Source organism: Heterocephalus glaber, unplaced genomic scaffold, assembly GCF_053883595.1.
Source record: "Heterocephalus glaber isolate CG9 unplaced genomic scaffold, H.glaber_assembly_v1.0 deba00000122, whole genome shotgun sequence".
Lineage (NCBI taxonomy): Eukaryota > Metazoa > Chordata > Mammalia > Rodentia > Bathyergidae > Heterocephalus > Heterocephalus glaber.
The window spans coordinates 64,027,718-64,053,191 of record NW_028258138.1 but is presented as its reverse complement, the minus strand read 5'-3'; the positions used below and the strand labels follow the sequence as shown (position 1 = coordinate 64,053,191).

The window sequence follows — 25,474 nt, the reverse complement described above, 5'->3', positions numbered from 1 at the left end:
CTCCTCAATTACTGCCACAAAGGTGAAGTTCTTCCTCAGTTAATGAAAAGTCTGTCACCCTCTTTTTTTCTCTCTTTATTTTTTTATTGATTTTATTGATACATTTTAGGTATACAGTATGCTGATATTCACTATTGGGAATTTGATCCTCTTTTGAAAGAAATGGCATTGTGCTTATTTGAAGGAATGTAGCAGTTAAAAAAACTAAGCTCTATTAATAATAATTAATAATATTTAATAATAATAACAGGTGAGATTTGCTAATGAAAAGATGACAATATACAACAGACCTACAATACAAAAAGACATGATGAAAGTCCTGAAGTAGAATATTTCTAACTTTTTCCTCAATAAGAAACATTTCTGATGCTACTTGGAAATTAGTATAAAATTCCAAAATTACTGTCATATGTTTTTACATTTTTAATATGTAAAAATTGTGACTATTATAGTAGGTAAATAGTACATCTCCCACTGGATAGATGGGTAGATGGATGAATAATGTGTATATCTGTGTTGCTTGGGATTTTAAGTATATGACACCAGTCCAAATTTACACGTTATATGGATCAGTGCCTCTGTGTCTGTCCCACATCCATCTTTTAGCTTCAGGAAATTCATATGTTGAAAGAAAGCTATTGGTAATATACATTGAGTATTTGCCAAGAGATAACTGAATGACTAGAGTTCTGGTATTCATCTGGATTTCTTATTTTGTTCATTTGGATTGATTAATTCAATTTCTACTATGTTCTAGATTTGTGAATTTCTGTTTTATACATACTAATCACATAGCCACATGCTTATGTATGTGCAGATATCATATGAAACATACTACACATTTTATAAGGTAGGCAAATTCTAACTCATAAACATTCTTCCAAGTGTCATGTCCTCTACAATGATTTAGAAGTCAAAACATTCATCTTGATATGTACATTCATGAGTTATTTTCAAAGTTGTGCATTAAACCAAAGATGGAATTTTGGAAAAGTTTATATCAAATTCCATTTGGCTACTGATGGACATAAGAATAGAAATGCCTTCCTATGGGGAATATTTTTCCTCTAAAAGATTAAAAAGATTAATCATTTTGAAAAAAAAAAGTCAACACATTTAGGAAGACAGAGGCCCTGGAATCAGAAAGTCTAGGTTCAAACTACAGTTCTTAGTTTACAAGCTCTGCTTCCTTAAACAAGCTACAGTGGACCCTCAAGTTACAACTGGCCTGACATATGAATAACTTGGATTAATTAGGTTAATGGAAGATTCATCTGCCAGTGGTTATCTATAGCGTGTACCTGGGTACACATCCAGATATCAGCTGTACTGACTTACAACGATTTGAGTTTCAACCACCCCTTGCGAACTGATTGAGTTTATAAGTCAAGGGTCCACTGCACTTAACTTTTTAAAATTCAGTCTCCTTATTTTTTTGTTTTGTTTTGTTTTGTTTTGTTTTTTTGGTACCAGGGATCAAACTCAGGTCCTTGCGTTTGTGAAGCAGGCAGTGGAACCACTGAGCTAAATCCCCAGCCCTTTCAGTCTCCTTATTGTTAAATTTGGGATAATACAGTGGGGTATAATTTCAAGCAAATTCAAATATATAAATTCAGTCTATATATTTAGTTAGGAAATTTTCAATATTTATTTATTATATATGGCCCTTTACACATAAGCCCAGTGACTTCATGTCCAAATTTACATGTTCTCAGTAGGTGTGGTGGTGCAGGCCTGTAATCCCAGCATTCTCAGAGGCTGAGGCACGAAGTTCATGAATTGGAATGCACTTAGCAATTTAGCAAGACCCTGTCTCAAGTAAAAAAATAAAAATAAAAAAGGCTGAGGATGTAGCTCTGTGAGAAGGCCCTCAGTTCAATCCCTAGTACCACAAACAATAAAATAAAATAACATGCTCCCTATGAACTCTATAGCATATGACATATTAATATATGTATCATATATCTTATTACTGTCCAAGGTTATAACAAAACCATGTAAGTCTTTATATGCAATGCAGGGGATTTTTCAAAGCAAATTTTAAGTCCAAATAATTGTTACTTTATTCATTGACTAGGATGTAACCCTCCCCGTAACTATATTCTACCTTCTTTCTACAGACTTTTTGCAATTAAATCAGGATTATATTAGGATAATATTCAAAGATGTGCTGAGCACATACTACCTACTCAAGGTCAGCCTTCTTTCCTTGCTACATTGAAAGTTAAGTAGCCAAGTTATCAACAAATATTTGCCTAGTTAACCTGGAGTGCTCCTGAAATGTGATGCTGTTCATCTTTGCACCACTCTACACCATTTGTTATTTTCAGTGAGTGACATGTCCTACACTCAAGCACATGTTCACACCACAAGGCAGTATCTCCCAACATCACTGACTGTGACACTAAAATGCCCTTCTTGGCGAGTGTTCTGTGTGCTTTATGTTTAGTTAGATAACTAGGTTGCCTTTGGCAACCTTGTTCCTATGTGCAAATGCATTCTAAGTGGGAATTTGTCATGTGGGGAGCTCACTACCACTACTAGACCAAGGGACTGCTCACCTGCTTCCCAGCAGCAAGTCCTCGCCAGTGTCTGCTGGGGCAAGTCCGGTCCTCCTTCCTCATGCTGGGAGGCTGACGGGGGTGGCTTTCTCACTCACAGGAGCATACATGCTCCCTGGGAACAGTCAAAACTGTCTCAAAATTTGACATTAGACAGAATTTCCAGTTAATGTCAACATCTAAAGTGAAGAAGAATGATGAGCTAATTGAGGTGCTGTTGCCACCAATGAGATCATTATTGTTCCAGAAGCAAAACTCAGGAAAATCTTTCCAAAAGGATTTTCAAATTTAGAATTGAGAAGGTAAAAATGGCCTGTGACTTAGCACATGTACTCGCTGACCTCACTTCTCTCTCTCTCTCTCTCTCTCTCTCTCTCTGTCTCTCTCTCTCTTTCTCTCTCAACACTATAGTGAACCCCATATATTATATCAAATGTCAGATTTGTTGTAAGACCCCAATAGATACTAGCTGATAATATCATTATTATTTATAAAAGTTTTTTGTGCTTCAAAATTTAACTACACATCTGCTCCAAGGAATCTCTAAACAGCTGGTTTTTGAAAAGGAGACCTGTTGAATACAGTGCAGGAAATTCATGAGTGGAATTCAAGGCAGGGAAGCCCAGCAATCCTTCTCTGCCTCTGTCTGACCATCACAGCATAGCTTTGTTATCTTGATAGACTTGGGTTTCTTCATCAACTCACCCAGCCTACAAGGAAGTTCCAAGTTCATCTGAAAGCCCAATATAAATGACTTCTCTCTTTGCCACTTTTTCTACTTCTTCTGTGCAAAGTAGAAGGGAAGAGGCCAGGATTCTGCCAATTCCTGATTTGGGAAATAGCTGGACTTTCACTAAGATGTCCCACACACAAAAAAGAACTTTGTAGCAGAGCTCTTCTTTCAAAGATGTGGGGCTGCCACATAAAATTCTGAATTGTTGGAGAATATAAAATAGAGAGAACTTCAGTCTCTTCCAACTCAGAGTTCCTCTAATTCCTGAGGAAAGGGCAACAGGAGGCAGATGTTGGATCACAGAGTGGTCCACGCTGTAGGGCCTGTGTAGCATTGTCCCAGATCTCAGCAGAGGCCCAGCAGCCTAGTCAAATATCACAGCAATCACCCCTAAAAACAGCAGAGCATGGCACATTGGCACAAGAGGCCATCTCTGAGTGAGAAGCTCCATTCTTTCATTTCACAGACAAGAAAAATAACTAGATCCAAATCTCTGCTAAATCAGTTAGCTATTGTGTTATAAAAAAGAATTCTAGAATGAATAAGCAATAGCTGGTGACAAGAGTTTAAGAAATCTTCAAGGGAGGAAAAACTTCAAGTTAAGGAAATCTTATCAGCTAGCTTGATTTTCCTTTGAAAATAAGAAATGGAGGAGTGCTATTTGATTTTAGCAATAGAATGTCTCACCTGACTTTCATAGCATTGAAGTCAGGGGAAGCTTGGTTGCTCAAAAAATGAAAAGAATAGAAGCACACAGTTTAAAAAAAAATAATGGCTCATCCTAAAATGAAATTCATCAATATCTCCTGTCTTTGGAATCAAGTTGAGGTCAAATCCTTTAATAAGTTTGAAGTTCACAAATCCTCCAAGTCAATCTTGGCCTTGTTATTTATATCGCCATGAGTCTCAAGTTCCCAGGGTAGCCCACAAAGGCCTCCTAGACCCCTGAGTAGTGCTATTAGTGTTTTTATCACCAGCACAAAGTAGGCACTCCATAAAGGGTGGTTGAATAAGTAGGTAAATGAACCTTCACCATCATCCCTTCTTGCTTCAATGTTGAAATTAGTTGCAATAACCATCTCTAATATTAGAGAATGAGATTGGAGAACTGCACGTCCCACCTGGACTTTCTCATTATCTTCTTGCCCCAAGGTTCTTATGTGCTTACATAAAATGCTTATTTGTACATTTGGTTCATTTATCCATCATTCATGTATTCTTTCAATAACTGCCATGTATGCCCAATACTGTTTTGGTGAGGTCATCACGGCAAGGCACCACATCTCCTAGGGAAACCTCAGCTTCCTGGAGACCTCACTGCCCAAATCACCTCTTCAATACTCAATAGAGAAGCTCTCAAAATTTCTGCTCTTGGTGTCTCTTCACTACCCTGATGACAGGATATGCATACATAGGTCAAGCCTGCTAGGGACCAAGGCAGGACCCCTTGCATTGGTCCCTGATGCCAACATCCTTCTGCTTTCTGTGCAGCCCCAAGCCCACATGGCATGGGGAAATTCTAGGAGAGGCTGCAAAATTTGATCAAAAGGCAGGCAGTGGTTCACTTAAATGGAGAGGAAGGAAGGGATAGCAGTCCAAGCTCACTGGATGTGAGGGCCCTCATTGATCAGCAACTCCAAAATAGCCCCCCCCTTTCAAAATTTAATAGAAAAATAATTGCTGCATATGATAAAACACCCATAAGGTATAATGAAATATGTACATACTTTTATGTAGCTGTCCCTCCTATCCCAGATTGCTAGTTCCCTCATTCCCCTCCCTAGAAGCATACACTAATATTCTTGAATAATAATGCTTGAAACAAGCACACTCATGCATCGTGTGTGTGTGAGCATCCAATTGTAACATAAATATCAGCAAACTGTACCCCTTCTAATGTTGGCTTTTTAAAAGTAGTAAAATATAGAGGTCAGCCTCCCAGGACCCAGGGCAGAAAAGGGTGGTAAATGTATGTGGGGGGATAAATGAAGAATATCCAGATCACAATGGACAGCAGCAAGATGAATTATGGGAAAGTAGCCCTGCCACCTCTGTGGCTCCTTCTCATAGACAGAGCATTATAAGATTCCTCCTCAACTCATAGGAAGTATTTATTTATTTATTATTTTATTTTATTTTATTTTTGGTACCAGGGATTGAACTTGGGACCTTGTGCTTGTGAGGCAGGCAACAGAATCACTGCACTAAATCCCCAGCCCCATAGGCCGACTGCTGACTCCAGGGGAGTGGATTCCTGGGGAGGGGCTGATTACAGCCAACATTACTCCTTAGAAATTCAGAAAGACCACTAGCTGCCACCAACTCTTTTCCACTCTCATTGGCCCCAGAATAACAAAAGCTCCAAATTTGATGACCACTACTCAACTATTTGGTGACCCACTCTCTGAGGTATTTCCTAAATGATGCTGACACAACTTCCATGAGATAATGGGAATTTTACCCCCTTCCCAAGAGGCTCAGAGAATTTAGAAGTAGCCTGCAACACTTCTGATGGTAGTTGTATTAGTCAGTTTCTCATCGCTGGGAGAAAATACCCAACATCTACAACTTCAAGGAGAAGAGGTTTACTTAGCTCAGTTTCAGTGGATTCAAACCAGAGTGAGCTTAAAAAAGGCAAAAACTACATGGTGGTGGAAAACTGCTCACTTCATAGCAGCCAGGGAGCAGAGGAGGCAGGGAGGAACTAGGGGAGAAAAAAACATGCTTGCAAGTCATGCTCCCAAGTAACCTACCTCCAACCAGGCCCCACCTCCTCACAGCACATTCAGCTACCGAATTCATCAATGATGAATCCATTGATGGGTACAGCACTCCAATGATCCACCTTCCAAAAGCCCCACCTCTAAATACAGGAGACTTTTGGGAGGCATTTTAAATCTAAACCATGACATTCCACCCTTGCACCTAAAAAGACTTTTGTCCATCTCATGTGTGAAATGCATTCGAATGAAGTCAACAGTTCCAGCATTGCTGAAAACTCTAAATCCAAAGCCTTCTCTGAGACTCAAGGCTAACTCTTAGCTGTAAGGCCCTATAAAAATCCGAAAGAAAGTTAAGCACTTCCAACATACAATGGCACATGGTAAACATTCCCATTCCATAAGGGAGGAATAGGGAAATAGACATAAATCAGATTAAAGCAAAACCAAAAGCCAGTAGGGCAAACATTAAATCTTGTAGCTGCATGTTCAGCACCAGGGACAATCTGTGATAAGAGGTGAGCTTCAAAGAGCGTGGGCACCCCTACCTCTACGGCCTTTCCTGTTGCAGCATACATGACCTCTCTCTCAAGCTGGCTCCACTTGCTGCCTGCAACTTTCCTCAGCAGACTTTCCACATTGCTGCCATCTCCAGCTTCCTCAGGTATCTACTGCACCTTCAACTGCTCTCTCACAGCTTCACACACTGCCCTCTCAATACCCTTTGGCTAGCCTCCCTGGCATTCCTGTGGATGATGCCAAGGTCTGCTGCCAATTTGAGAAGTAGTTGGTCCCCTTTGGGGCATGGCTGAAGTCACCTCTGAGTGCCTGGATGGCTGAGCACAGTGAAATGAATCCTAGGGAACCAATTCCCAAGGTGGCCCTTCTCAAACAAGGAGGAGGCCCAGGAACTCTCTTCTCAAATGAAAGCTTTACACTTCTGCACCTTTGCCCCTATGATAGGTAGGGTCTTGCTGATTCTTGAGATGCTTGCAAGCCATCTTTTTCCTATTGTCCTGATGTGAACCATTTGGCTTCTTTTGGGGGGGGGGGGCACCAGGGATCGAACTTGGGACCTTGCACTTGCAAGGCAGGCGGCAGAACCACTGAGCTAAATCCCTGGCCCCTTGGCTTCTTAATATTAATTTTTTCAGCAACCATGAACCAATCACTTTCAAAAGCTTCAGCTCTGAATACACGACACTTTTGTTTTGGGTTTTTTTTTTGGTACTGGGGATCGAATTCGGGACCTTGCGCTTGCGAGGCAGGCTCCAGAACCACTGAGCTAAACTCCCAGCCCTACACGACACTTTTGAGGGACATTTTAGATCTAAACCATAACAGTAGTGTTGCCACTACTCGCTGGTCACTGAGCACATTCTTTTCATTTTAGTTCTTAGACATTGCTCCTTTCCCTTCCCTGCAAATATTGTTCCCTGCTATATATCTGTTTCCAAAGTTCATCCCAACTGATATCTTTCCTTTGCAATTTCAAAAGTTCAGGGAGGTAAATATTAAATAATATAGTAAATAAATAGTAAAAATAGCTACTGTTCATTGTAACTAATTCTCACAATCACTACGCAAGAAATATTTTTATTTTTCTCTTATGGATAATGAAACTGAGGCTTTGCAGTTAGATAATATGTCCAAGGTCACACAGATAATAAGTGGGAAATCTGAGTCTCTTTGGATCATCTGGCCTCTTCCTAGCTCAAAAAACTAAGAAGCAGAATGAGGTACCCACCTAACCTCCAGCTTCATTCATCAGCTCACATCTGTCCAAGGCCAGATCTTGGATTGGAGAATTCCCAACACTTTATGAACATTGAGCCAGGCATCCCAACAGTTGCTGACAGTGCTGGACAGGGCACAAATATGCCATGTCACAGTGGTCGAGGGAGATGAAGACTCAGAATCACAGAACATTGGTCAGACTGGCTAAAGGAATGTATCTTCCAGGTTGTGTGGCCTTGGGCCACTTACTAAACCTGTCTGAGTTCCTGTCTGAGAAGAGAGATAATAATGTCACCTGCAGATAATGTATACAAAGCCATTGGCTCATAGCCTGGCAGGTATTAGTTTGCTTCCCATTTCCCTTTCAAGATGGAGCAAGTTTCAGGCCATATCCAGGGAATTGGGAGAATTTCAATATCTGCTAGGTAAAGAAGGCAAAGTTGTAAGAATCTCCTAAAAAGGAGTGGCAAGAGACCTTCAGGACATGAAGCAGGGATAAGGACTCTTCTGAATTCATATTCTCTACTGTGACAATTCTTACCAGCTCTCTTCCATCCCCCGATTGCCTAGTCCTGGGATTCCCAGCAAATGCTTGCCTTCTATTTAGCCACCACCTGCCCCACACCCAAAATTCAAAAGAAACTTCTTCTTTTCATTATCCAGGAATCCTTTCAGGCCTCCACCCCACCGGGCCCTTTTCTAGGGGCTACAATGCTGCAGAAAGCCTCTGCCCTTCCCTAGCCCCCCAGATTCACTTTTATATCACATGGAAGGGCTCATCTCTCTATCCAGACTGTTTGCCTTTTCAAGGGCAGACACCATGTCTTATTCATCTTTGCAGCCTCAGTCAGAGCACTGTCTGGCATATAATAATTGGTAAAGTTTCTTTTTAGGTGAACTGTAAGAAACACAAAGATGAATTAGCCTCCTACCCTCCCAGAAGCTGACAGCATAAGTATCTGAGACTGTATACCTCACCACACTCCATGGCATTTGGAGATAGAGGTACCATGTGCCATATGGGCTGTACTATATGCTCCCTCCTGAGATCTAATCCATAGCAAACTGCATTATCTTCTCCCCTTCTCTCATCCACAGGAGACCCCAGCATCTGTTCCATCTCCAACCCTGATTTTGTCATCTACTCTTCGGTAGTGTCTTTCTATGTGCCCTTTGGAGTGACTGTCCTCGTCTATGCCAGGATCTACATGGTGCTGAGACAAAGGAGAAGGAAACGGATCCTCACTCGACAGAACAGTCAGTGCATCAGCATCAGGCCTGACTTCCCTCAGCAAGTAAGTACCAAGGAGGGGACAGCAAGAAGATGGCACCAGCCCACAGCCTCCCAGTCTGTACCCACTGTGCCTATAATGCTTCCACTGCCACTTAAGAGACACAGATCTGACATTTAGTTTCTAATCTGGTAGTGTCTATGACTTGAAAGTAGAGAATCCAATCTCAAGAGTGCATTGACGTCTCTCTGAGAACACATCTTAGTTGGCAAGATGATGGGAGTGTTTTTGGCTTGCTCTGTTTCCTTCAGAGCCTTTCATTTCCTCCAAATGGCTAGCAATCCCACAAAGTTTGAAGTTTTATTTAATTTGATGAGGCGGGGGGGTGTTAGTGTGGCAGTAGTACCCTGCTCTGCTGGTGAGTTCTAAGAATCGACATTTTTGTCTAAACCATTCATTTCAGGAATCACTAGGGTCCACTGAAACCTTTTTTCCTTCCTGATCTGACCTTATGTCAAGGCACTGGCCAGCTGGTGAAATAGGATGAGTCTTTCTAGGCTCTGAAAAGGAAGATTGTTGCCTCATCACTGATCTTGCATTGCTTGGGCTTTAGATTCTGCTTATCCCAGTGCCTGGCACATAGTAGTTTACCCACAATTAACTCAAAGCATGAAAACTGATCACTTGTAATCTACTAGGAAAGGGACCATGGGAATATGATATAGCTTTTGCCTTCATGGAGCTTAAAATCTAGACAAATAAATAAATCTCACCTTCACCCGAAGTCAGTGAATAGCACAGAACTGAAGAGGACGCTTGCTATATGTGAGGTAAAAACAGAAAGGCACCCAAATGTGAAGTGCTCTTAAAGTTATGAGAAAAGAAGGACTGGTATGCTCAGAAAAGGACTTTATAGACAGAGTGAAAAGTGAGTTTGATCTTGAAGGCTGACCAATTTAGGTGTCTAGATCAGTGTCTGATGACCTGAGTGAAGGTCAAACTCTCAAAGCTGAAGTCCCAAGGCTTGGGTAAAACAAAACTACTGGTCCCCATTCAATTGGAGGCCAGGATCCAAGGCTGAGGATGTGAATACAGTGCATTCAAAGCATTGTCATGCTACATGGTTACATAAAAGATAGCACACAACTGACTGTTTCTTCTTCAACCTCTCTAGTCTTCCTGCCTTCGACTGCACCCTATCCGACAGTTTTCAGTAAGGACCAGATTTCCATCAGATGCCACAGGAAGAATGGTAAGTTGTAGATCATAACAAAAGAATAAGAGACCTTTTCTCAAGATGATGCTTTGTTTTATTTAACTCCACTACCACTCCAAAATGGAATCTACTGGGGGCCGGAGATTTAGTTCAGTGGTTCCACCACCTGCCCCGCGAGCGCAAAGACCTGAGTTTGATCCCTGGTACTGAAAAACAAAACAAAAAAAACAAAAACAAAATGGAATCTACTGTAGCCCTAACTCCACAAAAATTTGTAATATGCAACAAGATCTGAGATTCTGCCTGATTAAACTTCAGAAAGGGATTATCAAATAATATTCAGAAAGCATGTGACTATCGGACAATATCCCAATGACTGGAGCCAATGACTGGATCCAGGAACCCCCTGTAAGGTGTGGTTTGAAGTTGTCATCCAGAGACACCTGCATTAGAGAAAACAAAATGAAATACATATGGAAAAAGCCAAGAAAATTCAGGGAAAGGAGACATTCAAGTGCCCTATTTTCCACTGAACCTAGAGAAAACCAAAATAATTTCATGGTCACCTTAAGCCTTCTCTTTCCAATTCAAGCCAGCCCTGCCTTCTTAGTTGGAAGAGTACACAATAGAGCCTGGAGGGGTTGAAGGCTAATATTCTTCTCCCTGAGCTCCACGTTATGAATTAAACTGCAAAAACTATAATGAAGCCTGAGTCTTGTCCAGTCTCTGAGCAGTTTAATTAACCACATTTACATAGGTTTTATGTAGCAATGAGAGGCTCTTGGTGCCACTTAAAGTTGCCTATGGCATATCTGAGATCTGAGGTCAAAGGAAAAGAGTAGACTACAAAAGAAAGATTGAAGAATTGAGAGGCTGCCTTGCTGGTATGATTAAGAATTAACTCCAGTCCTGTCATCTGGGAGTAGAGTAGAGGTCTCTCCCAGCAAGACAAAGAGGAATCCAGTGTTTGCTTCTATCAGTGATGGGGGCAGTGATAAGGACTTCCAGAGAGAGCTGAAAAATGCACTCACTAGCACGTAAGCTTAGAAGAATCACTTGCCCTCATAGGACTGAATATCTATATGTGTCAAATAGAAACAGAACGTTCCCCAGTTTTACATTTCATAAATACTTCTAAGAATTTGTCCCCACTCTCCTACTTTCAGAAATTATACATTAGAAGTTAAATATTGTCATCTTTAGAAGATCAGTATGTGCCAGCTTACGCATAAGCATAATCTTGGTTATAAGTTGTCAAAACAATATGGTTATATTAATTATTAGGAAATCCCATGAAAATGAAAAGCACAATTTTTTTTCATGTATGCTCTCATAGAATCCCTGAAAATGCCACAGTGGAGCACAGTTTTTTGTTTTTCTTTGTTTTTTCTTTTGTATTAAATTATTTTATTGGTACATTGTAGGTATACAACACAATTACATTTCTCATTGGGAATTGTACCTTTACATAATGCATCTTGGTTCTTATTTTTTCCCCATTCCTAGCCCTCTCTTCATGCCCTCCACCCTTCCCTATTTACAAAGACTTTATTTCCATTTTTTCCATTTCTCATCATTTTTTCCTTTCCCTTCTTTCCTTTCCCCTGCCCCTCCCACTACCCCTACCCCTTTGGACCTTTTCTTCCTATTTTACATTATCGATTATTCATTCTAATCATTGGTACATTTTAGGTATACAATATAATGACATTCATCATTGGAAATTTGCACCTTTACATAATCTCTCTTGGTTCTTATTTTTCAACCTTGCCCAGCCCTCCCTTCAACCCCTCCAGTCCTCCCTATTTACAAAGATTTTGTTCCTAGTTTTCCATTTTCTCATATTAATCCCATTCCCTTCTATCCTTTCCCCTAGCCCTCCCACTTCCTTCCCCTTTGCCCCTTTTCTTCCTATTTCACATTACCTATTATACATTTAGTCCTTATTTACACTTTCAGTTTCTCACACCAGAGAAACTATTCGGTATTTACATGTGTGTTCTATTTATTTCACTTGAGAGTATTGCCTCAATGTGCATCCACTTAGCTATAAATGTCTCTAATTTCTCATTTTTTATGGCTGAGTAGTACTCTATTTTATTAAAAAATCACATTTTCTTTATCCAGTCTCCAGTTGATGGGCATTTGGGCTGTTTCCAAGTTTTAGCTATGACAAACTGCGCTGCTATGAACATGGGTGCACATATATCACTGTGGTATGATTCTTTTAATTCTTTGGGGAAGATCTCCAGCAGTGGAATAGCAGGGTCAAATGGGACTTCCAGTCCTAGTTCTTTGAGGTATCTCCATACTGATTTCCACAGTGCTTGCACCAGTCTACACTCCCACCAGCAGTGGAGCAGGCTTCCTCTTTCCTCACATCCCCGCCAGCATTTGTTATTAGTTGATTTCATGATAGCAGCCATTCTTTCTGGACTGAAGTGGAATCTCAGCATGGTTTTCATTTGCATCTCTTGAATGACCAGTGATGTTGAACATTTTTTCATGTATTTATTTGCTATTTCTATTTCTTTGTCTGAGAAATGTCTGTTCATTTCAGATGCCCATTTTTGGATTGGGTCTTTAAATTGGGGAGGTCTGATCTTTTTAAGTTCTTTATAGATTCGAGATAGTAGACCTTTGTCTGAGGAAGAGCAGGTGAAGATTTTTTCCCACATTGTGGGTTGTCTCTTCATACTGCTGGTGGTTTCTCTTGCTGTGCAGAAGCCTTTTAATAAGAAGAGATCCCACTTGTTGATTGTTTGTGCTATTTCATGGGCAACTGAGGTTTTGTTCATAAAATCTTTTCCTACCCCGATGTCTTCAAGGGTTCTACCTAAACTCTGTTCCAACTGGTTCAGAGTTTCTATTTTAATATTTAGATCTTTAATGCATTTTGATTTCAGTTTAGTGCATGGTGAGAGATATAGGTCTAGTTTTAATCTTTGGCAAGTTGAAACCCAATTTTTCCAGCACCATTTATTAAAGAGGCTATCTTTCCTCCAGTGAGGGTGTTTGCCTCCTTTGTCGAAGATGAGATGGCTGAGTGTGTCTGGCGTTGTTTCTGTATCATCTAATCTGTTCCACTGGTCCTCAGGTCTGTTTCTTTGCCGGTACCATGCTGTTTTTATCACAGTAGCTTTGTAGTAGAGTTGCAGGTTGGGGATTGTGATACCCCCTGCCATGTCTCTGTTACCTAGAATTGCTTTTGCTATTCTGGGTCTCTTCTTGCTCCAAATGAATTTTTGGATTGTTTTCTCAAGGTCCGTGAAGTATGCTGCTGGGATCTCAATTGGAATTGCATTAAATCTATATAGCAGTTTTGGAAGTATGACCATTTTCACTATATTAATCCTTCCTACACAGGAGCAGGGGATGTCTGTCCATTTTCTGATATCATCTTCAGTCTCTCTTTTCAGTGTGCCATAGTTTTCAGAGAAGAGGTCTTTGATTTCTTTCGTTAGGTTGATTCCTAGGTATTTCAGTTTTTTGGATGCTGTTGTGAAAGGAATTATTTACCCTATTTCTCTCTCAGTGAGTCTGTCATTGGTGTAGAGGAAAGCTATTGATTTTTGTGTGTTGACCTTGTAACCAGCTACTTGACTGAATTTGGTTATTAAGTCTAGAAGACTTTTGGTGGAGTTCTTGGGGTCTTCTATATAGAGCATCATGTCATCTGCAAATAATGACAATTTGACTTCTTCATTTCCTATCTTTATTCCTTTTATTTCTTTCTCTTGTCTGATTGCCGTAGCTAATGTTTCCAGAACTATATTGAACAAGAGTGGTGATAGTGGATATCCTTGTCTTGTTCCTGATTTTAGTGTGAAGGATTTCAGTTTTTGACCATTTAGTATGATATTGGGTGTTGGTTTTTCATAGATGGCTTTTATCAGTTTGAGGTAGAGACCATCTATTCCAATTTTTTGTAGGGTTTTTATCATAAATGTATGTTGGATTTTGTCAAATGCTTTTTCTGCATCTATGGAGATAATCATATGGTTTTTGTCCTTGGCTCTATTGATATAGTGTATTACATTGATTGATTTGCATATATTGAACCATCCCTGCATCCCTGGGATGAATCCCACTTGATCAGGGTGTATGATCTTCTTGATGATCTTCTGCATTCTGTTTGCTAGTATCTTATTAAGGTTTTTTGCATCTATGTTCATTAGTGAGATTGGCCTATAGTTCTCTTTTTCAGTTGGCTCTTTCTCTGCTTTGGGGATCAAGGTGACGCTTGCTTCCAGGAATGAATTTGGGAGTATTGCTTCCCTTTCAATTTCATTGAAGAGTTTAAACAGTAGTGGCAGCAGTTCTTCTCTAAATGTCTTGTAGAATTCAGCAGTGAAGCCATCAGGGCCCAGGCATTTCTTAGTTGATAAGTTTTTAATCACATTTTCAATTTCATTGATTGATATTGGGTTGTTCAGAATTTTTAGGTCTTCTTCGTTCAACTTTGGTAATTCATATGTATCTAAGAATCTGTCCATTTCTTCTGTGTTTTCCGTCTTATTGGTGTATAGATTCTGAAAGTAGGTATTGATGATCATCTGGATTTCTGGAGCACAGTTTTAAAACACTAAATCACTTAAAATCCTTTTCGATTCATTCATTTCTTCAACAGTGCTTCTGAGTGTGCTCATTGCATCAGCACTGTGTATCCAGAAGCCTATGATTCTTTGAACTAAGGAAAGAGAAGCAAGGGATTCTGGGTGCTGATGTTAACTAACTTACACAGAAAAGGAATTTATTGGAATCTGGTCAGGCTGTTCACAGACTGAGTGAGAAGGCTGAAGAACAGCTACAGAGATGTTGTTCATGCCTCAGGAATAATCTGGTTAGACAACAGGGGACAGTGGATGTTGAATTTCATCACACTTAGATGAATTCTGGTCTGCCTGCTTCTCTAGTTTCAGTACAGACTCTCAGATGTGAATCTCCAATTGCTTAGACTCGGTTCATATACCAGAGCTCTAGCTGCCTGGGCACTCGTGGGAGAGGGGTAACTGTGGACTGAAAACCAAGCTGTTATTGCTTCAGTAAGGGAGCTGAGGAGTCCTGCCTCCTATTCAAGATTGACACAAATGCCTATACCTTCAAACATGGAAAGAAGTTTAAATGTTGGACCTATACATATCTGCTTTCTCCCCTTATCAAAATACCAGAAGATTTCACGTCTTATTTTCTACTCTCAGAAGTTACTCATCACAAACTCATTTTTTCCACTTACTTTGTGTTTTGCAAATAAGACTTAGAGATATTAAATTAACTTGCTGAAGAATTATATGTACTAAGTGGAAAACTGAGGTGAAAATCCTGGGTTTTCTTTTTTTCTTCACATTTTTAAAACTTTCTATTACAGAAAATTTCAAAAATAAAAAAGAAGAGAGACAAAAATAACAAAACAACCTAGTCACCATCAGTTACTTTCAGCAATTATCAACTCAGGGCCAATCATTTCATCTATGCTCCCACCTACATTCAGATACCCACCACTGGATTTTTGTTGTTGTTGTTTGTTTTGGCTTTGATTTTTTTTGGTACCAGGGATTGAACTCAGGTCCTTGTGCTTGCAGGGCAGGCGGTGAAACCACTGAGCTAAATCCCCGGCCCCTCACTGAATTATTATGAAGCTAATTTTGTCCTGAAAATATTTCCATAAGATCCTCTAAAGTATGTTAAATCTTTTATAAAACCCATAATGCCAATACCACATCACACTAAAAAATTAGTAATAGTTCTCTAATGTCATTAAATACCCAGTGAGCATTCAAATTTCTCCAATTGTCTTATAAATTTTTATGATTAGTTTGTTTGAATCAAAATTCAAGTAAGGCCTATGTTTTGCAACTGGCAGGCATTATTGTTGTCATAATTTAATTGTTGAAAACTTGAATCATTTAGTTTCCCACATTGCAAATTTTGCTACTTGCATCTCAGAGGTATCATTTACCATGTGCCTTGTAAAGTCAGGCAACTCTACTCAGAGAGATCAGACTACAATCTTATGCTCCTCCCTCAAGATATTGCTATGATTATCTAATGTTCTATAGGTACCGGGCGCTTTGGAGTTGTACAGCCAAAAATATGTTTCATTTCCATAACTTTCCACAATCCCTCCATTCTCTCAGTGGCTTCTTCTGTAGGTTTCACACAACAATGGTCTCCTATTCCTTCTTTGCATTTTCTTTCCTTTTAAGGAACACATAGGAGATAAACAATACCCCCAGAAATGTGAGAACCCTCCCTTTTCACACCCGCAGCCCCTTTCTCCTGGCCAAGCACACACAGAGCTGAAACGCTACTACAGTATCTGCCAAGGTACCACCTTGAGGCGACCAAGCTTCCAAGAAGAAGAAGGAGAACTGAAAAGGGAGGAGAGAACTCAAAACTCCCTGAGCCCCACCATGGCACCCAAGCTCAGTTTAGAAGTTCGAAAACTCAGTAATGGCAGATTATCAACATCCCTGAAACTGGGTTCCTTACAGCCTCGGGGAGTGCCACTTCGAGAAAAGAAGGCAACCCAGATGGTGGCCATTGTACTTGGTAAGTTTGAGCTGGTGTGAGTTGGATTAGATTGGATTAGCTTTGGTTAGATTAGGTTAGTTGGAGCTGATAGTAGATGTTAGAGTAGCCACATTTGACAGAAATTAGAAATTCAATGACTATAATATTTATAAAATATTTTATAATACAACTGAAAAGATTTTGTATGAATCTTAACACTGGTGGAAATTCAAAAACCTAGTTGAAATTTATGAAGCTAAACAAGCCACCTAATTGAGCTATATTTTGCCATCATATGGAATTATATTGTATAAATCAAATCATGATTAAATAAAATATATGTATGTTGGATATTTAATAAATGTTTAATCATTTTAAAATATTAAGTAAAAATGAGGATGTAAAACACTACCGTCATATAACGTGATAGCATCTAGGTTACTTTAAATACAGAGAAAAAAGAGATGGAAAGAAATTCACCAAAATGTCAAAAGTGATTGTCTTTTAGTGGTTGCTGGTTATTATGTGTCTTTTTATTTTTCTGTATTTACCAAGTTTTCCATTATGTATACAATCAAGGCTAACTTTTATAGTAAAAAAAAGTATAAGCATTTTTAAGCAAAGAAATTAAAATTTTATGTCATCAGTGTTATATAGAGTTAAGGAAGCCAATTCATACTGTTCAACATCACTGGCAAACCTCATGTTCTCATATATGAGGAACATCAGTAGAACTGCAAGATCTCTTCAACAGCAGGATCTGTGTAAGTCATGTGTGTGAGGTTTTTGTCCCTATCAGAGCCTAGGACCATATTTTGCATAGGCAGACACTAAATAAATGCCTGAACTGAATTGAGGAGAAATGACTTGTAAAGAACTACCCAAAAGCTAAAGTAGAAAACTGATATAGTAACAAAGGCCTGAAGTGAATCAAAGACATTAGCATGCAGTTTTCTCATCTAAACAGAAAAAGAAACGTGGCTGATCACACCTATTCATAGAGTTATTGGAAAAAGCAAATGGGTATATTAAACTTTCAGCATAGTGGCTGACATAAAGCAGACAGCCCGTAGGTCATTTTCATGTTATTATAAAAGAGTAAACCATCTCCTTACCTACTTTCTCTCCTCCTTTGCAATCCAGGGGCCTTCATTGTCTGCTGGATGCCCTTCTTCTTGACCCACGTTCTTAATACCCACTGCCAAGCATGCCACGTGTCCCCAGAGCTTTACAGAGCCACTACATGGTTGGGCTATGTGAATAGTGCCCTCAACCCTGTGATCTATACCACCTTCAATGTAGAATTCCGCAAAGCCTTCCTCAAGATCCTGTCTTGCTGAAGGAAGAAAGGAGAACCCACACCAACCTCTAACTGCCAAGCTGTTGAGCCCCCTGGCCAGGGCCTGCTCAGAAAGACTGCAATGTCCTCTGGCATGTGGTGCAAAGATTCCTGGAAACAGGTGTCCCTGCATGGCAGATGTGACCAACTTCTTCCTACAAAACAGAATGTTCTACCTCCCCAACCAGCATCTGACTTCATTCTGACAATCAAAGGGTTGAGAGCCCTTAAAGGATAAGCAATAATTCCGAAAGAAGCTGATAAAACATGACTCTTCACAACTCACACACATACACACACACACACACACACACACACACACACACATGCACACAAAATTATCATTGGAGGCATGATTCATTATAGTGAAGGATAAATGAACAGATTTCATCCTTCTCAACTTGCAAAGGGGTCCTTTAAATCTCAGCCAGCACACCATCTTGCAGAACAGCCAGTCTCTCTTCCTTCAGACTTCCAAATGTCAGCACAACTCACCTGGTACTCTTGTGCACCCATTCTCTCTGGGTTGCTTTCTTCTTTCAGTGTACCTTGAAATATGAAAGGCAAGGCAGTGCTTCTACCTCGCTGTAGAATCTAATTGGCTAAGTTGGTGAAGAGATTCCTTACCCCAACAGAGACACTGTCCCACATTGGGACCTGTGCTTTTATTTTCGAGCCTTGCTACCCCTTTATTTAACTCTGGCTAGGGCTGGGAATTTAGCTCAGTGGTTCTGGCACCTGCCTTGCAATTGCAAGGTCCCAGTTTGATCCCCAGTATCAAAAAAACTCTCTATTTTAACTCTGGCTAAGGAGGCCCTTTGATTCTTCCCTAACTCTCTTAAGGCAATCTCAAAGTCTTAATGTCTAGAGTCATTCAAGATGCAAAAGTTAAGGAGGAATGACAATTGTCAGTGCTCAAAGTTCACCATTGAACTTTGTGATTCAGAACATACCTTAGGTATGCTTTGCATAATACTAGAAGATTATCCTAGCCAGGGCATCTTTATCTTCTGATTAACAGAGTACTTTCAGACCCTGAGACTCTCTAATGAGTGTCAGGCACCTCCTAGCTTCTGAATAAATAACAATGGCTAAGATATCTCCTGTCTTCAAGAAGTTTACTGCTTGCTCCTATGTTTGCTCATTTGCTAATCAGTCTAAGGGTGGTAGGGACTCACCCAGACTGCCAGCAGACCTCAGAGCTGAGGGCACCATGTTTGGTGGCTGTCCAGAGGCATTACATGGATACTTTGTAAAATCCTGTGAAAATCCTAAATATCACCACTTTAATGACTAAGATTAAAAGTATAACGAAAATAACTTGTAAATGCCATTCACAATTGTACTTAGAAGGAACTAAAATATTCTCACCATTCACTTCTCTGACAAAAAGCTATTTTTTATTGATTGTATAATCAAGATAAAATTTGTGGATAATTCATGAAATGTTTTCATCCTGAATGTCAATTAATTATCTTTTAAGAGGTAGTAGTGTATAGGCACAATAGATACATGTTGCAATGCTGTTAAAACTTTAAAGTGCACAAGAACTTTACAAGGAATCCAAGGCCTCTCTTGCCCAGTCTTTATTCCTCTAACCCTTAAGTTTAGAACAAGGAAACATATGTAACACTAGTGAATTAGTTATCTGTTACTCCTGAATGCTTTTAATTCCAGCATTTTAAGAAATTATTATCTATAATAATGTTTATATTGTAAATTGGCAGAAAAATTCAGTCTGCCCCCTAATACTTGTACCCTGTGGCATCCAGCTCAATAGGTTATGGTGCAGGCAAAGGTGAATCCTGGAACAATTAAAATTTGCAAAAGTAAAGATTCATGGCTCCTAGATTTTTCTATGCAAAATAAACAGAAAACAGGTAAGACAGTCGGACAAAAGACTATAGAATTATGTATCAAAATCAGAGTTTTGAAGCTAGAAATATAAACAACATAGGTATTAGTACCTTTATGAAGAACAGTGATGGTAAATATTTTGTACCCTTTCTTTAAGCAAGTATTCACCCTTTATAAAAACTTTAGGCAAGAAAAACTTGTTTTATAGATGAAGAAATTGAGGTAGAAGGAGGTTAAGACACTTGCCCCAGGTCACATGCAAAGTGACTAAGTGGCAGAACAAGGATTCACAAGTACATCCATCTCATTCCCCTACCATGCTATCAGCCATTGTGGAATACTGCATATCACCACAAAGGTGAAGGAAAGGGTGGGAAAAAAAAGGAGAGAAGAAAAAGATGAAACAAAAATCAATCCGGGGAGAAATTTCACCCTGCCCCATCCACCTGTACCCAAAGTTCATAGAACCCAACCCAAGATATTAATCTCACTCTCTTGCTATGTTCAGTTTCTAAAACAGTAGCCAGGGACATCAATATCTATTTTTGGAGAATCTTGGAACAGTCCTTAGAATGTATTTGGTTCTACTCCTTCCTCCATTTATATAATTAGGAACTGAGGCCCAGAACAATTGTTCTCTCAGTTGGTTAATCATGGCAGAGAATTACTCAAATGTGCTAAATCCTAGTTTACTGCTCATTTAACTCTCTCATACTTTCAAAAACCCTGTAAAAAATATAAACTTCATATAGAAATATAGTGAAAGTTATATTACACTTCCACCCTTAAACTGAGAGGCATCTCTTACTTAGATAATGTGTATTATCCCAAACAACATCTGCTTCAAAGATGCTTTCTTCTGATCCAGGAAGCACTTCCTAATGGAATCCCAGATACATCTCCCAAGGACCCACTTCAGTCTCTATCCTGATACCCTTCATTTTACCTCCTGTATTCTACAGTTCCCACTATGAACCAGCACACTCAACCTCAGGGCTCACTACTTTCAGAACCAACAAGGTCAAAAATCTCAGAAGAAATGTTGGCCTGAATGAAGCAGAGCAGAGTTCTTGGAGACAATTATTCTACAACATAAAGAAGTCCATACTTGCCCACTTTATTTGGGAAAAACTCAAATAGTATGAAAATCAAAAAAAATTACAACCAACATTCAATTCTAGACCTTAAGTAAACATTTCCTTCTTCTAGGACATTACTCTCTAGTAATTATTTACTAAATCAATCATTCATTTACTAAATAATGATTGACCACCTTCTATGTGTCAAGCATGGTGCTTGCTGCTGAGAAATATCATCCTGGAGGACATGATTCCTGCCTCCTAGAAGCTTTTAGTCTAGTAAGGAGATAGCATTTTTGTGTACAGTGATGGCCTGCTTGTTGTCTGTAATAAAGAAAACTCCTGGTGTTTGGAAGCCCTCTATTCAGTCTTAAGATTTCCCAGACAAGTATTGTCAGAATTGAGACATAAAAAGGTAGAAAGAGTGTTGCTTGAAGAGCATCCCTCTGAAGAGCTAAAGATAAGAACAAGCAAGGACCATGCAGGGAATTCCAAACAATTCCAACTGGCCATAAAGAAGGGGCCCTAGAGAGAGAATGGGAAAGGAAGGGGCTTCATTTCTAAAGATTTCCTGCGGCTCTGCTCTGGTGACAGATGAGCTGATTGTGCTACTTGTTTGAGAAGATCTCCAGATTGTGCCACCCCTACCCCACAAGGCACACTGCAGACCATCCACTATTTAACTGTTTCTCACTGAGCTACATGGCGATTTTAACAAATGCAGGATTCAGTTTGAATTATCTCTTTTCTCTGAGAGAGGACTGCTATTTGGATATATGTGGCATCAGAGATGGTTAACATCAAGACAGCTGAGAGACTTTGGGGTTGGAAACCAAGGGATATCAGCAGAGATGTGTTTTTATAAATGCTTGGGTCAGAACTAAACAGAGAGGAAGAAGGGTTAAGGGATTCACTCAGAACTGGCTTTTTGCTCGAAGTCTTAACTCCCAGGTCTATGCTCTGATCATTTGGTATCTGCTGACATTAGAAAACTAAAAAAACCTAATTTGAATCAATACACAGAGAGCAGGGAGGGGATGACAGGCAATTAACTTGATTCCTCCATTCTACCTAATTGTCTGCTCATCAGCTTAGGAAGGGAGTGAGTTTCCATGACTACCTTCTGACACAAAGACTCAGTGCAGGTGAAGCTAGCATCTGCTGTGTTCTGGGGCACACACTGGCAGAGGCGGAAACTAAGAGTTCACACCACGCGCAAGACCTGGGTCCTCTTGTTCCACCCACCCTCACCTGAACTAATCACCCCATCTCCATCATGTGCATGGAATGCCTGCATAGTTTCCTGGGTACAAGCAGGAGAAGCTATAAATCTCTGAGGATGGCTGCCCCTGGAGAGGGAGCTGGGCTGAACTCAAGGTGTCTCTAACCACCTTGTGGGAAAGACAAGGGATAGAAATGTACCAAGGGCTGGAGCTCTAGTGCTCACACAGACAAGTAACCTTGCACGAGTGATTTAATCTCTCAGCTGTTGTTTCCTCATGCATAAAATGGAGACCTAAGGCCTGCTCTACCTTATTACACCATTTAAAGATTAGATATAATCACAAATTAGAAGTTTTCTTTATCTATTCCTGTTGCTATAACAAAATACCACAGACTGGATAGTTTAGAAATAATAGAAATTTATTTTCTCACAGTTTGGGAGGCTGGAAAATCCAAAATCAAGGCACCAGCAGACATAGTCTCTGGCCAAGGCCTGGTTTCTCCTCCTAAAATAAGTGTCTTGTGACTGACAAGTGCCTCATCTGAAAGATGAGACAAATGCTTTGTCCTCACGTGGCAGAAAGGCAAAAGACTTAGCCAGTCTCCCCTCCCCTATTTATAAAGCCCTAATCCCATGCATAAGGGCAGTGCCTTCATGGCCTAATTACCTCTTAAAATTCTCACCTTTTAGTATTGTTGTACTAGGGATTAAGTTTCAACATGAATTTTGCAGGGGACACAAACATTTAAACCACAGCAGAAGTGTTTACTCGACTGTAAAGCCCTAAAAAATATGTGATTGCTATTACAATTGATGTTGTTATTACTTGTCCCCTAAGCAACTGTTGCTATAATATTGATCTGGCTCATAGCCCACTCAGAACCTTGTTCTCAAGTTATATGGCACAGCCTTTTCAACTTTCTATGTGAAAATCAGATTTTTCTTTTGTCTTCTGTTCTCGAAATGTGCCCGGGATTCTTTACTGACTTTGTAGTCTGATGCTAGAGGAACAGGTGGCATCTAACAGGGCACCCATTCCTGCTCACACAGCCACATTCTCAGTACATTATGATCTAATACCCAGGTTGATGATGGTACACATCATCATGCTGGCCTTGATTTCTCTGTTTCTCCCCTGGTGAGGAAGTGAGGAGCAGAACATTTCTATTCTCCAAAACCGCCTGTCTCTGACCCTCATGATGTCTGAGCCTGACTCTTTCCTCACACTCCATCTATTCCTGCCTGGGAGAAGTCCCCTAGGTATGTTGTGTTAGTTTCTTAGGGCTACCATTACAAGATACCACAAATTGGGTGGCTTAACACAAGAGAAACTTATTGTATCACAGTTTTGGAAGCCAAAATCTGAAATCAAAGTGAGTGCAGGAACATGATTTCTTGAAGGCTCTAGGGAAGAATCTTTCTTTGCCACTTCTTAGGTGCTGGTGGTGGTTGCTGGCAATCCTTGTTGTTCCTTAGTTCGTGACCATGTGACTCCAGTCTCTGCTTCTGTCTTCACATGACATTCTACCTTGTTATAAAACTTCCAATATGACTCTATCTTAACTTGATTACATCTGCAAAGACTCTGTTTCATAGGATCACATTTATAGGTTGTGGGGTTTTAGACTATTTGGGAGGGATACAATTGAAACTATAAAATATGGTGAGTGTGGTCTGAAAATCAAGAGAATATGAAACATGGCTAATTTGGAAAAATATACAAAGTATTATGATTCAGGATACAGGGTTAGATTCCAGCCTTCACATGTAATTCTTTTAGTAGTCTAGGTTACATCTATAAACTTCCTGAAGTTCAACTTTATTATTAGTAAAAGTGTCAAGTCTGGATTTGTAAGGCTTTGATAAAATAGGTTAAAAAATAATTCTAAAAAAATAATATTTCTAGAAGAATGTAAATGATTCTCTAAGCTCTAAAAACCTGTAAACATGCTTATTAATAAAAGTCCAAACTGTTCAAAGACAATCATTTGTTTCTTTGCGTATTAAACTAGGAACTCAAAGGGCCGGGGATTTAGCTCAGTGGTTTCCGCCGCCCGTTGCACAAGCGCAAGGACCTGAGTTTGATCCTCGGTACCAAAAAAAGCTAGGAACTCAACAGCATATTCATTGAAGTTGGAGAAAGCTAAGTGGGAATATCATATATTTATCCTAGTCCATGCAACACCACTCCAGACTGAGAAATGGTGCTAGAGGGTGTTTATACTCTTGAGAAAAATTCATGTACTTGAGTCTTTCAGTGTGCTTCAGCAAAGTTCATGAGATTCCACATTAAAAATCCTTTTAAAAACTTGTAATTTATCACAATCTATAATCATGGGATTTGAGAATTCAAAGGACATTAACCCAGTTCCTTAGTCATTGCAGAAATTCTCTCCAAAACATCTATGAAGTATAGTCATGTAACTATGTTAAGAATCTGCCTCACTTCTTCCCAAGACATGAGATAGGAATGTCCTTAGGAATTCCCCTACCCTGCCCACTATCCAAAATCTGCCTTCTTATAAAATTCATTGGTTGTTTCCTATCCTCCTCTCCAGGACAGAGACCTCTATTCCATCTTCCCCATGACAACATTTGTGAGATTAAAATAATTCTCAGAGTTTTAATTCCTTTATCTCTACTTCAAGTATCCCTCACGATTGCTTTCCTCTGAATGTAGCCATTTTATTAGTTTCTCTCAAGGAGAACATAATTTTCTAAATGTTGTTTAACTAGTTCAGAGTGCCATAGATTCATTATTCCCCTTGATTACAATATTCAATTTTTAATGACCCAAATCAAATTGCATTGGCCTTTTAGGGCTTATACTGAAACTCTGAAAAGAAGATTTGCATACATAATGGAGAAGTTTAATGGGTTACAACTTAGGGATCAACATTTATAGGACAGTGAAGGAAGTAGGACCAGCAGAATTGGAACTGCGATTCAGTCGCACCAAAAACTCAAAGGATCCCACTGGGAGCTCTAGAGGGGGTAGGGCAGGTTTTTAGGGTCCCAGCCAGTCACTGGATGACAGCTACTTCAAGAGAGGAGGCAAGACTCAGGCAGAGGCCCTCTTCATTTGAAAGCTGTCATTGTCAACACTCCAAGCAACTAGGGAGAGGAGCAAAGTCCTTAAGGAGATCTGGGTGGCACTGCAGTATTCACCACACTCCACCTTTTACGGCGCTTGGATCTGTTAGATTCTAGAAACAGCTTCATCAGGAATTTAGCTGTTCTCTCTTCCTGTGGAATGTTAGTG

General features: G+C 39.8%; 1 protein-coding gene across 3 annotated transcripts in view; it reads left to right on the top strand.

The window, feature by feature from the left end:
* Window positions 1–24,188, top strand: part of Drd3 (dopamine receptor D3) — a 50,650-nt gene extending 26,462 nt beyond the window's left edge. Inside the window, exons 5-8 of one of the 3 annotated variants that reach the window (XM_004835691.3) lie at window positions 8,850–9,046; window positions 10,158–10,235; window positions 16,406–16,751; window positions 17,856–24,188. In XM_004835691.3, the coding sequence (XP_004835748.1) occupies window positions 8,850–9,046; window positions 10,158–10,235; window positions 16,406–16,751; window positions 17,856–18,052 (818 nt within the window). In that variant the 3' untranslated portion in view covers window positions 18,053–24,188. The remainder of the gene's footprint in view (window positions 1–8,849; window positions 9,047–10,157; window positions 10,236–16,405; window positions 16,752–17,855) is intronic. The other 2 variants (XM_021263431.2, XM_021263430.2) reach the window with 2 other exon arrangements.
* Window positions 24,189–25,474: the final 1,286 nt, after the last annotated feature.